The sequence below is a fragment of the Phialemonium atrogriseum genome (genome assembly GCF_030411735.1).
Source record: "Phialemonium atrogriseum strain 8032-3 unplaced genomic scaffold QBC33scaffold_12, whole genome shotgun sequence".
NCBI lineage: Eukaryota > Fungi > Ascomycota > Sordariomycetes > Cephalothecales > Cephalothecaceae > Phialemonium > Phialemonium atrogriseum.
In genome coordinates this window covers 186,689-199,030 of record NW_026848149.1, presented here as the reverse complement: position 1 = coordinate 199,030, position 12,342 = coordinate 186,689, and the positions used below count along the sequence as shown (strand labels likewise).

At 57.7% G+C, this 12,342-nt stretch overlaps 4 protein-coding genes across 4 annotated transcripts; 1 reads left to right on the top strand and 3 right to left on the bottom strand.

Annotated features, from left to right (window-relative positions):
- Positions 1–227: 227 nt before the first annotated feature.
- QBC33DRAFT_65720 (uncharacterized protein) lies at positions 228–1,841 on the bottom strand. Its single transcript, XM_060432964.1, has 5 exons — positions 1,458–1,841; positions 1,368–1,380; positions 1,181–1,280; positions 885–1,078; positions 228–787 (listed from the first exon to the last, which is right to left on the bottom strand). Exons 1-5 carry the CDS (start codon positions 1,629–1,631, stop codon positions 330–332), a joined length of 939 nt encoding a protein of 312 aa, XP_060283544.1. The 5' UTR covers positions 1,632–1,841; the 3' UTR covers positions 228–329.
- An 806-nt stretch (positions 1,842–2,647) lies between these two features.
- QBC33DRAFT_578156 (copper amine oxidase) lies at positions 2,648–6,233 on the bottom strand (the record flags this gene model as incomplete). Its single annotated transcript, XM_060431040.1, has 10 exons — positions 2,648–3,937; positions 3,980–4,158; positions 4,201–4,246; positions 4,289–4,299; positions 4,359–4,566; positions 4,620–4,948; positions 5,030–5,092; positions 5,240–5,269; positions 5,485–5,862; positions 5,960–6,233. 10 exons carry the CDS (start codon positions 6,231–6,233, stop codon positions 2,648–2,650), a joined length of 2,808 nt encoding a protein of 935 aa, XP_060283543.1.
- A 341-nt stretch (positions 6,234–6,574) lies between these two features.
- On the top strand, positions 6,575–8,184 carry QBC33DRAFT_586457 (uncharacterized protein). Its single transcript, XM_060431478.1, has 2 exons — positions 6,575–7,704; positions 7,980–8,184. Exons 1-2 carry the CDS (start codon positions 6,917–6,919, stop codon positions 8,065–8,067), a joined length of 876 nt encoding a protein of 291 aa, XP_060283542.1. The 5' UTR covers positions 6,575–6,916; the 3' UTR covers positions 8,068–8,184.
- Positions 8,185–8,628: 444 nt separating this feature from the next.
- QBC33DRAFT_586453 (uncharacterized protein) lies at positions 8,629–10,098 on the bottom strand (the record flags this gene model as incomplete). Its single annotated transcript, XM_060431477.1, has 3 exons — positions 9,311–10,098; positions 9,150–9,242; positions 8,629–9,074 (listed from the first exon to the last, which is right to left on the bottom strand). The coding sequence occupies exons 1-3, from the start codon at positions 9,597–9,599 to the stop codon at positions 8,629–8,631; spliced, it is 828 nt and encodes a 275-aa protein (XP_060283541.1). The 5' UTR covers positions 9,600–10,098.
- Positions 10,099–12,342: the final 2,244 nt, after the last annotated feature.

Here is a 12,342-nt window from a genome sequence, read left to right as displayed (position 1 = left end):
GTCTTATCGGCAAGGAGAGGTAGACTCTCGAGAATGCAAAGTACAGCAAAGTATATTCGATTCCGTATTAATATTACCCAAGAGGCTAGAAACAGTATGTACCAGCTTGAAAGAGTGACAGAGTGAGCTGAAAAGACAGCTTGAATCAAGGCATTCCCCTATTGTCCATCCGTCCCCTGAAGTGGTATCTCAAGAAATAAAATGAAATATTTTTAGAAAATTTGGGGATATGAAAGATCACGCGTGGACACCGACATATCTGGCCCAAGGCCCTTTGCCGGGATTGTCCACCTTGCCGTCGACCAGTATCCAGACCGATGGGTATCACATTACTGAGGGTAGGGGGTTTGCTGCTGGGGCGGGGGATACGGCGCCTGTCCCTGATACGGGGACGGCTCCTGGGCCGGATACTGCTGGTTCTGAACCGGGTACTGCTGCTGTTGCTGCTGCTGCTGCTGTTGCTGCTGCTCGACGGGGTACTGCTGCTGCTCGACGGGGTACTGCTGCGGCTCGACGGGGTACTGCTGCTGCGGCTGTCCGTACTGGCCCTGGGGATACCCCTCTGCCGGCGCCGGCGTCTGCTGGTACACCTCCGACGGCGCCTCGGCCGGCGACGGCTGGTAGGGCTGCTGCTGGTAGGGCTGCTGCTGATACGCCTGCTGCGGATACGTGGGCGCCACCTGCTCAGCCCCCCCGGTGGCGTTGATGTTGGTCATTGGGGCTGTGACAGGCGCCGCGACAGGGGCCGCGCCAGCCTCGGCCTTGCGGTGGTTGAGCAGCGAGAGGACTGAGCGCGCCGGTCAGCCGTTGCGAATTCTTGCAATGCGACTTGCATGGCGCATGATGGAAAGAGGAAAGGGGGAAGGGGGAAACACGGCACATACCGAAGAAGACCAGAGTAACGAGGAACAGGAGCCAGACCAGCGCGCCGAGGCCGGCCGAAGCCTTGACACAGTCGACCGCAGACGAGAAGCTGTTATGGAAGCCGAAGATGAATGCCGAGTTGAGGGCAGAGGCGTCGCTGGCTAGCACAGCCCATGTGCAGAGCCACCAGATCACGCTGAGGATCTCGAGACCGCTGGATGGCGCATGTCAGAAAAGGCAAGCTCTGAGGTTGGGTGGCAGTCGCGACATGTCGCAATACAGTTGCGATGTCGGAGCAAGTGGGAGTGGAACTTACAGGTGCACCCAGTAGTGGTAGAAAGCGGTCACGAAAAAGATAGTGACAGCGAGATAGACGAAGTATCCAACGGTCCAGATGAAGGAGAACCAAGCGAGACCTGTTAGACGGCGAATATGGTCAGTCGATGACGGTCTCTTCAAGATCGCGCTGCAACAGCGGCATAACAGCGACAGCGATTACATACCGAAACCGGCGAACTATGCATGTTAGTGTTCAGAGTCCTCATCATCCAACAATAACCAGACCTTGCGATCTACGAGCTTGGGTGACTTACACCGCTAAAGTGGAACTGTCCAGCAGCATAGGCCGTCAAGACCAAGATGATGAACGCGAGCACGAGCTGCGCGACGCGAATGATGGCAATCCAGAGGGGTTGGGTGGGGATGTGGGATCGCTTCAGGCCATCCTGACCGCGAAAGGCCCAGGCGTTATCGGCGAAGTCGACCATGTTGGTGATGGTGGGCGAAGCTTGGACGACTCGAGTTCTGGTTTGGTGTGTGTATATCTCGCTGATCCAACTCGTAACGTGGATGAAAAATGGTTGGATTGGTGGACGAGTCTGGAACAAGGTGGAAAGACGAGGGAAAATAGACAAGAAGGGAAAAGAAGAAAAAAAGATCCCTCCCTCAGTGGCCAAAGGAAAGTTTGCAGTTCCTGATCAACACCACCTCATTTGCGGGGCCGCGACGTGCTGGGGTCTGGCTCTGAATAGCTCTGTTGGTACGTACCAGAGTACGTGCTTCCGTGCTACCACAAAGCCACAAAGACCGGTTCAAAGTCGGGTCAAGACCGGGGTCTTGGCGCCGAGTGTCGCGATCGGATGCTGTGTTTGCCAAAACGGTATGTGTCAGGGCTCATGTGCGCATTGTCAAACATGACGTGAGAAGCTGATTAGTGCAACCACAGATTGAGTTGCTATGTATGAGTCAGGCTCCACAACACAAACTTTGGTACCTGCCGCCTGCTGTTCCTGTTGGGGACCTGAAGGAAGAGCAGAGATATTAATTATTTCAGCTCCATTCTCAACATTCCGGTTCCGTAGCATGGGCTTTCCATTCCATTCAACATTCCTCGTTGCTTCGTTGGAGGCTTCGACCTGAGCCTGGGCGCTTTGGCTTTTCTGTGCCGTCATTCCGACTGACCCAAGTCGTAGAACGATCGCGTTTCTTGGCATCCAGCCACAAGTCGCTCGCTTACGTGGTAAAAAAAAGGTCGATCCCTTCAATCTCCCCACCCATGCCGAGGTCACACCAGCCCTGATAAGCGTCTGGGCTTGCAGGAGCCATGCGCAAGAATAGCACCTTTCCAAGGCTTGCGGGTACACTAGCTAACCTGCCGACCCCACCGCGTGGAAGTATTCCTCCCTTGGGATCAATGTCCAAAACAGAGCTTCCGTGGATTTCCGTGGATGTCATCCAATAATTGCAACCCCTCCAACAGTCGCTCCTCGCCGACGCCGGCCCGTCACTCCAGCGCATGCCCCGTGCAAACCCCCGGCAACCCCCTCTCCCCCTCCTCCTTTCCCCCCTTCCCACCTAGGCTCATCCCCTCCATCGCCCCGTTCAGCGCAACGCTGCAGTTGACGGCCTGTGTGCTAGGCGGCACATCAATGGCCGGGTTCCTATCGAAGAAGTTCGCCGGCCGGAACGCGACGCGGACCGTCTCGCACGGCATGACGGGGAAGTCCTCGACGCGGGGCACATGCCCGATGGCGAACTGGACCCACACGACCGGGTCCCCGGCGGCGAGGCTGTCGCGCCTGCCGGCCCAGCCGCGCACGCCGTCGCCGCCGCGGCTCTGGTTCGTGTATGTGCCCCCCGCGAACAGCTCGCCGTCGGCGTGCCGCGTCACGTACACAGCGCGGTCGGCGAACTCGGCCCGCCGGCTGTGGAAGCTCTCGGCGTCCGCCAGCATCGGCTGCATCGCCGGCGCCACCACCGAGTAGCCCACTGCCGCGCCGTTGACCGCGTTGGCCACGGCCGGGTTGACGATCTTGAAGGTGCGCCCCCGCGACGCGTCCCGGTCGTATCCGCCCGAGGTCTCGATGGTCGTGCGCGCCACGCCGTAGCCGACGCCGTGCGGGTTCAGCACCGGGTCGCGCGGCAGCGGCACGGCGTCGTCGTACACGACAGCGTTGCCGTGGCCGGCGATCATGGGGTCGACGCGCAGCGAGAAGAAGTGCTGGTGGTATCCAGCCAGCACGCCCGGGTGCACAACGGTGCCGTACGGGTGCGGCGTGCGCGTCAGGGCCAGGTCCACCGGCTGGGTCGAGAGGATGCCCGTGGCGCGCACCTCGTAGGCCAGGTCGGCGGCAGTGTTGAAAACAAACTGCAGCACGTACTCGTAGTTGGACACGGTCAGGATCGTCTGCAGCACCAGCTCGCGGCTGCGCGCCACGCACGCCCGCCCCGTCCGGTAGTTGGTGTGCTTCCACGCGATGCCCGCGTCCTGCTCGTGCACGCAGATCACGTTGGGCATTGCCAGCGGCCCGCCCGAGCTGTCCGACACCACCCCGTCGATATAGTAGATGCTGCCCAGGCAGTCGCACCCCAGCTCGAGGTTGTTGGCCATGATCCCTGCGCCCGCGTCGCCGAGATCGAACGCCTGCTTGCGGTGGAACGGGTGCCGCGGGTCGGCATATGGGATCGCCATGTCCGACAGGCTGAGCCGGTAGAAGAGCGGCTTGTTGTCGTAGTGCACGTCGTAGAGCACCATGCCCTCGCGCTGGTTGAAGCCCACCTTGAAATCCCACTTCTGCCACCGGATCAGCCTGCCCATCTCCGAGAAGTTCTCCACCGTGAACGACGCCCCTTCCGGCTGGACGACGTGCAACGGCTTCAGGTCCGTGCGGAGCGTGTTCGCCTCGGGGATGTATTCGTTCGGCCCAACCGGCTGCCACGGGCCGAGGGGCTTGACCTTCTCGTCAAGCCCCGTGGGGAGAATGTCGATGCGGATGATCTCCATCGTGATGGTATCTACGACCGGGGATATCGGCAAGGGGAAGGCATAGTGGCAACTGTCCGGCTCGGTTGGGTTATTCGGATCCCGCATGTAGAGAAAGCACTGCATGATGCGCTTATCGTCGTAGAATTTCCCCTCCTTGACGCCGTCCGAGCCTGGAAAATGGTCAGCCGTGCTGGCCACACCACATAACGGCAGCGGTACGGCGACTTACCGTAGATCCAGGGATCGGCTACCACGACCGCCCCCTCCGGGAGCTCCAGCTTGGCTATCTCGGCCAGAACACCAGGATCGGCCAACAGGGCCTTCTCGATGGCAATAATCTCTTCCCCATCGCCATTGGCATGCTGGTGAGGGCCCAAGAGGATATTGCTCTCGACCTTACCCTGAGTCAAGTTGACGATGGCCTCGTGGAGTTTATCCTGAAATAGCTCAGCATATTGAACAGTCTGGGAATGTCGAGGATCTGGCTCACAGTGTTTCTGATGTAGTAAAGCACATCGGCCCTCCTGTCAATTGAAGGAAGGCTCCCGCCCGCCCTCTCCGCCGTCAGGTATGGGACCAGTTCCTTCTTCGCTGGCTCGCGCAGCTTCACAGACTTGAACTGGAACAAGGTGCCCTCGGGCCAAGACTCGGTTACCAGGCGGGACGACTGTGTGATCTCTACGCCACTCAACGGCCCCAGGGGATGTGAGGGGTAAGTCGCCGGCCCTTTCGTCCCCTTGGCGCTGTTGATGCTGTTGACACCGGCATTCACGTCGCCTCCCACAGATTGTACTCTCGGTTGGATAGTCATGGCCTGGACTTGATATTCAGAAGATAATCGACAGAGCCCAGTCTAACAGCGGGCGGGAATTCCCATGTATGACCCGGAAACGGAGTCACCTAACATTACCTGACAAATCTCAGGTCGGGGTTGGACAAGTCGGAAGTGTCCACATGGAGAAGCTGACAGGCTAGTCTGTTAGTCGTCGGTGATTGGACCATGCAGCCTCCTGCAGTAGGCAAGTTGAGGAGACCGACGATATTCCCTAGCCAGCCCGATGATAGCCGGAGTGAGCACGCCAGCACTGTGTTTGCGTTTGGTATTTTAACTTGCCGATTGGAATCGCCTCTGGGCTGCATCTTGATAAAGTAAACAGCCCAATTCAACGCCTAATCATGCATGAAGTGGGGAGTTTGTCTGTCCCCTTGATATACACACTCAGCCTCAACAGCCTCAACAGCCTCGACGTCGGCGTGTGACGCCTAACAAAGTAGTCCGCCAGCCACAGCCACTATTTCTTCCGATCCGCCCTCTCCTCCAAGCGAGCCTCCCTACCGCATCACTCTCCAGGAACCCGTCGCCAGCCAAAGCCGCGAATACCACGCGTGAAGCGCCTCCATCCACGCCGGCATCGGGCTAGCGATGCCCTCGACCTTGCGGGCGCTAGTGTAGAAGCAGCTCTTGAGCCCCAGCACGGCCTCCCCGCGCTCCCGGTCTATCTCGGCGCTGATGATGAAAAGCCCGTCGGAATCCCTCGGGCCCGGGTTACGGGGCGAGTCGCCGCATCGCACGGTGATCTCGGTCGGCGTCTTCTCGACGACCTCGAAGTGGTCCGTGATCTTGGTCCCGGGCTCGTAGGTCGAGCTCGACAGCTGGTCGACCGTCCACAGCTGGTCCGACGTCGCCGGGCCCTGGTACTTGCGGGCGAGATAGGCTCGTTGGACACGGTAGCCTGCAGCAGCAGCGGATCGCCCGTCAGCTCATTTGGTTCGCGGCTAGAGGACGAGGGGCACGCCGGTAATCGGGAACAAGGAAACTGCTGCACCTACCCAGGCTGGACCAGACCCCTCGGCAGAACTCGACCGCCAGGTCGCCCTCGTGCTGCAGCAACTCGGGATTGATCTTGTCGAGGGGGATTGTCTTTGTGACTATATCCTGTGTTGACGGGTTGCGGTATTTGTTGTGCTTGGCGAAGGCTTTCGAGCTCCAGAGGGGGTCATCGCGAGGGAGGGGGCAGGTAAGCGTCGTTGACAGTCCAAGGTACCCCACCAGGCTGGCGCCGGTGAGGACGCCTGTGTAGAGAGTTTTCCTGATGATGCCCATGACGTCGAAAAAGGTACAGTACCACTCGTGGCGCGGGCGGAAGAACGGTGTTAGAGCAATGGGTTCGACGAGTCTCGGAAGCGGAGATCGGATGATCGGCTGTTTACGGTTGTTGGCACAGTGGGGCTACTACGGGCGAACCGCCGGCAATCGGGGAACTGCGACCTTGCGTACTTGCTGGAACAGGGGTCCGTCCCACCACTGCATCTTCCCCAAAAATTCAAGGGGTGCTGGCGAAGCCACTGAATGACGTTCAAGGGGCAGGCACCAATACATTCCAAGTCCATAGGATTCTCCTTCTTTGGTGATCATAAGGAGCATCGCCTCGTCTCGTAGGTCCAGAGTGTTTCAATCGACGACCTTACCCCCTTGCTCAATGATGATGGGCATGCCTTGCCGTCCCGATTTGTGGTTCTGGATCTGTGCGCCTCTAACAGGAGTTGTCTCAGCTTGGCGTGTAAGATGCCCAGCTCCAGGAGATGTGACGAAAGCTCTCGAGCTTCTGATCTCTTAAAATTCCATGATAGATCGATCTTTGTTGACAATTATTCTGGTGTATTCTTTTGCTTCTTGTCATATTGGTCTTGGATTTCTCGCCTCAACGGTTGCGCCCAAGTACACGGGTTTTGCTAGATAACAGCAAGGCGACTCTCTCGGCCTCGTTGTATTAATTACCAGTCATAATGGGTGCACACAGTCGCCGCCAGCTGCGCGCCGCGCTTTCTTTCGTTCTCCGTCCCCTGGGCCTTGCCGTCCTTCTCACCGTGTTCGTTCGCATGCTCTTCTCCTCTCCCTCACAGCCCAAGAAGGCGCCAGTTCCCAAAGAGACCAAGGCCCTGGTGATCGCCTCGACCAGCGACCTCGGAGAGGACCAGACCAGCTGGATCTCCCAGGTCCCCGCCGAGTGGACCGTCTACAACTACGTCGCCGACGCGCCGACGTCGCCGGAGCTCTCGGTGCCCGTCAACAAGGGCAACGAGGCCATGGTGTACCTGACCTACATCATCAGCCACTACGACCACCTCCCGGACATCGTCTTCTTCCACCACGGCCACCCCAAGGCCTGGCACCAGGCCCTCGACTCGCTGACCGAGGTGACCAGCCTGCGCACCTCGTACGTCGCGCGCCGCGGCTACGTCGCGGCCCGGTGCCTCCCGGGCTGCGAGAACCTGATCCCGCTGGCCGACCACAGCGTCGACGCCGACAAGCTCGTCTACGTCGGCCGCGACGTCCACCTGACCACGCTGCTCGACGAGTTCCTCGACCGCGCCCGCGGCGAGCGCGTCCCGCCCCGCCTGGCCGCGCCCTGCTGCGCCCAGTTCGCCGCCAGCAGGGCCGCCATCACGGCGAGGCCGAGGGAGTGGTGGGTCCGCCTGCGCCAGTGGCTGATCGACACGGAGCTGGACAGCATGACCAGCGGGAGGCTGATGGAACATACCTGGCATATATGGCTGGGGGAGAGGGCTGAGTAGTGAGTTCCGCGCCGGGGGGGCGCCCCCCCCCGGCCGCGGGCGCGGCGGGGGGGGGGGGGGGGGGGGGGGGGGGGGGGGGGGGGGGGGGGGGGGGGGGTGGGCGCCTGAGCTGGCCCCGAGCCCCCCGGGCCGGCGGTTGGTAGTTTCCTCCTAACTGGGGTGGTGGGGGGGGGGGGGTTGGTGTGGGGGGGGGCCCCCCCCCCCCCCCCCCCCCCCCTTTCACGCGGCCGGATCGTGCCTGTTGGATATGCTGCTGACGAATGCTTTCTTGTAGTTGCCCGGATTACGAGGCCTGCAGATGCAATGTGTTTGGTATTGGTGATTGCCAGCAGTATTTCGACCAGGAGGGGACCGCACAGTGAGGAAGGCGACATGAATATGCAGGATTGGACGGGAGGAAGCACCTATCCACAGGGCCCGGACATGGAAGTCTACAACGTCTGGGACGTCATCGAGGTCCCTGGTGGGCGTGGATTATTCCTGAAGATCGACCCACCCCCCAACAAACCTTGAGCTGCATGCGCGTCGCCAGCCGAGTCTTCAACGGTATCGGCACGGCAGGGATGGAAATTTCGAGGGCCTTCTACGGCTTGCATTTGGGGGACCGTATTATTTCCTTGATGAATCGCTCGGCGGTACAATTCATGAGAAAACGGGACTTTTGGAGTTCAGTGAGTGCAATGGGCGTTTCTCGGTTTACGGAAGGCATTTGAGGGTTATACCGGTATCGTTCTATGTATAGCGCAATACATCGGCCCATATAGACAGCTAGAATGGTACCCCATTGATTGTGATATGCTTGATTGTGACTAGATTGCTACCGACCCCATTCTTCCTGCCATACTGCCAGACCTCCTGCTCTAGGCGGGCCCGGAGGCAAGAAGATGCGGCGTACCAGCTACTCCGCGACGACACCCGTCAGACTACAGAAACACCCCAAGCCTGGGCTTGCACGCCGAGAGGTCGTACAGCCCCATTCCACCAAGATGTCCCTTCCTCGACTTGCGTCTGCGCTTGGGGTCCGGCATGATGAAGGGCTGGCCGGCGGCGCGGGCGGCGCGGGTGGCGGCGGCGTGGGCAGAGGCGTGGGCGTCGATGTGGCGCAGCAGCGAGCGGAAGACGTCCATGAGATCGAGAGGATCGGCGTCCATCCACATGGTTGCGAGCGACTCGGGCACTCCCGGCCTGAGGTCCGTCTCCAGCAAGTCGGATGTGGTGGTGGCGCGGGGGAGGTTGAGGTAGAGCTCATCGAAGGGAAAATTTTCGCAGTATGACAGCTGGCCCTGTGGGAGTTTCTTGTGGGTGAATATGATGCTCTTCTGGCTGCGGAGGATGTCTGCCATTGCCCCGTGGTCTGGCATGGGCCAATCTTGAGTTGAGGTGTTAGTTTGGGCTTGCGACGGCTTGCACGGGGATGGTTGGGATAGGTTGATCTCCGGCTTACCTTTGAGCCAGCGGCAGCCATGCGCCTCGATCTTCTCTAGGACCGTGGGACTCACGACCCAGTGGGCGAGGCCGACGCCCTTCGGGTCGTACGCTCTCATGTCCCAGAGAAAATCGAGGACGTCCGGTGGCGTTCTCCAGTCGAGTTGGACTTGGTCCGACTCGGGTTGAGGTAGATGGTCGGGTTCGTCCGGGTCTTGGCGGGGATCATGATGTAATAGAACTCGAGGGCCATCCTCCTGGCCTCGAAGTTCACCGTCATCAGGGGCGGGGCAAAACGCCCCAAATCCGGGCTGGCCGGGGAGGTGAGGGTGTAAATCTGGCCGCTGACAACCTTCCCGAGGTGGTTGCGGTTTTTGTAGGCGTCACTGTAGTACCTGCTCCCCGCCCATGGGCGTCCTCCAGTCCCCAAATAGGTCGACCAATCGGCGTTTCTCGAGGGCCAGTTCATATCATCATCCGCAACTCGGACGGCAGCCGTTGGAAGCAGGTAAATGTCCTACCAGTAGAAGATTGGGTCAGGTCCCTGAGGGTGCCTATCAGCACCGGAACAACTATGAGAGCCGGCTCTATTAGCTATAGGTTTATTCTGCCTTGACTCGGGGGTCTTCTCTTCCATACTCTGATTTGCTTCAGGAATTGTTAGGCCTTCTGAGGTCCGCCAGGAGCCGCCCCAGCGTCCCCCCCCCTCTGCCAGGTCCAGTGTCCGTGCCAACAATGTTGAGAACATGGCGGCTGATTTGACTGCAGCGATGGGTATCAAGCTGAAAATAATTACGTCCAGAGGGATATGAGGCAATAAAAGGCTGGTTGAAAGGGGAAATAAGTTGAATATGGGATGGAGTTGGGAAGAGACAGTCACCAAGCTTTGGGTTTTAAGCTGTCTTGTAAGGCTGAAGAAGTTTATCGGAGGTAATAGGGTTCATTTCCTCTCTAGTCCGAATCAATAGGGTTCAACAACAAATTGGCACACGAAAGTAAAACAGGGGCGAGGAACCTTGAGCAATTCAGCTGCTCCTTCGTAGGTAGGTTGCTCCCAGAATCATCGGTTTCTATTTATTGTCTAATTAGCAGGTTGTAATAGTTCCAAGGCCTCGCAATCTGCGCTGTCTTGGAGCAATGAGAGAGTCATCATCTTGTGAAACTATATATACCGAGGCAGGTAGTGGAAGTAGATTCTGAGAAAAATCAAAGCTAAAGCATAGGTACCTTGGTAGGTAAGTAGGTACTTACCTACGCATTCTATCCCCTACTTTCGTGTCCGATTGGCATAACCTAAAAGATTCCTGGTATTACACATGACTGAAGAACATGGAAGATACGAAAAGTACTACTCATACCTCACTCAGCCAGCAGACAGGAGCCTGTAATTCCCATGAAACGGACTTGACAGTGCAGCGCTCGATTTCCACAAGCATACATTGTAGTGGATGGGAGCTGCATCGGAGGAGCACTTTGCAGGAAGTCTCAAGCAGGCGATATGATGCTTCAGAAAAAGGCTCAGTAAGTAATGAGAATGGAGGGCGGGGCGCGAGGGCTGTATTTACCATCAGATAAGCTTGGTTGGTAATAGGTGGTGAAATTTGGTGGGAACGTGAGGACAAACGTGAGAGAGCAAACTGAAGAGCAAACTGGAGAGGACAACCTGAGCTTGGGAAGGGACGAGGGAGTGACAAGGTGGGGCCAACTCTCATCAGATCTGGGCTCACCTGGTACCTAACCAGGTACCTTCGAATATTCAATTTCCTGGCTTGAAGGACTTCGAGCTGGCGAGTGAATATAATTCTCGACTCACTGTATGAGAGATCAAAAAGTGACCATCTATTCACTCGACTGCATGGTTAGAGAGCACTTAAGAGAAGCCGCGGCAAAGAGTCAAAAGAGAGGACATCAAGAATCCCAAGGTAAGTCTCTGTTGATATTCCTACGGAGGCAAGTAGGCCCTTTTTGCTTCCATAGACTATCTCAATACACGCACCCCAGATTTCTCCAACATTCCGATATCGAGCCGTCCTACCTAGGGGGATGGACGAGGTCTCGGCATTTTGGTTCCCAATTCTCCACCACTTGACCCTTGTTGACTCCTGAGAAGCAAAGATCACAACCACATCTGCGATATTCATTCTGTACAAGTCGACGTCAGCAATGTTTGTATATTCCGAGGTCAACTCAGAGGGGATCCTTACTGACTCTTATGCGTAGACCAGCCGTCTTCGACACTCGTGCATTTCGCACTCTGCCTCTTACCCAACTCTTGGTTACCCACCTCACAAAACACCACAACGACGCTTGCGACATACCTACATAGTCCCATCTTTCTGTTTGTCCCGAGCAGGACGGTAAAACTCTCTCGGGCCGTTTGGGCGTGAGACCGAGGAGAAGACCCAATGGGTCGGGCCACTTTGGTGCCATCCGTCCGAAACAGGACCCTGAAGGGCTCTTAACCGTTGGTCGTGCTATTCCGCGCCGGGGTGAGCCGATGAAGAAGAGGATCGCACCCACCGGGCTGCACCACAATCAGTCTTCGACCTTTGGTCGAGTTGGATTACCGGTGGGTGGGAGGAGTGGTGGAGGAGTCGACGGTGGCCGCAATTAGTGCAACGAACGTGCCCAGAAGGCGCAGAAGAGGCAGCATACGCGGGAGGAGCGCAAGACGCACGGGGTGGTAGCAGGTCTCGGAGGTCTCTGAAGGAGACACCACTCATGGCTGAGGAGTCATGGGACTTGTGAGGGATTGTGTTTGAGGTGTGCTACGATGCTTGGAGAAAACATATTGAGAAGAGAAGGTAGGTCTCTCTGGTATCTACAAACCTGATATCATCCTTGAACACTGGCACGGCGTGAATCTTCATGAAGAGAGGCTTGTATAATCTACCGACCTGAATACAAATTAAAAATACACTCCTTATTCTGTCATCTGTGTGCTTATATGAACCCCGAGCTGAGAACCCAATTGGCAGCAACATGTGCGTTGGCAAATATTCTGGCTTCCGGATCTGCTGAAGATGTTTATGGTTTATGTAGCTGCTGGCGGCGAAGTAGGAAAGCACACAAATCTCCCCCGGGAGAGGGGGGGGGGGGGGGGGGGGTAGCTCGATGAGACAATGGCGATGATGACTCGAGATATAATGTCATTCGGAATAGGGGTCCTATCAATTGAGTTGTATGTCCCGAGTTACCTTTACAGGAACCAC

Bases quoted from the DNA above. Each gene is read 5' to 3' on its own strand.
- QBC33DRAFT_586457 (XM_060431478.1), top strand. From the start codon at position 6,917: ATGGGTGCACACAGTCGCCGCCAGCTGCGCGCCGCGCTTTCTTTCGTT. The intron at 7,705-7,979 runs GTGAGTTCCGCG...GCTTTCTTGTAG, and splicing joins CTGGGGGAGAGGGCTGAGTA to TTGCCCGGATTACGAGGCCT.
- QBC33DRAFT_65720 (XM_060432964.1), bottom strand. From the start codon at position 1,631: ATGGTCGACTTCGCCGATAACGCCTGGGCCTTTCGCGGTCAGGATGGC. The intron at 1,079-1,180 runs GTAAGTTCCACT...TGCGCCATCCAG, and splicing joins TACCACTACTGGGTGCACCT to CGGTCTCGAGATCCTCAGCG. The intron at 788-884 runs GTATGTGCCGTG...CGGCGCGCTCAG, and splicing joins CGTTACTCTGGTCTTCTTCG to TCCTCTCGCTGCTCAACCAC.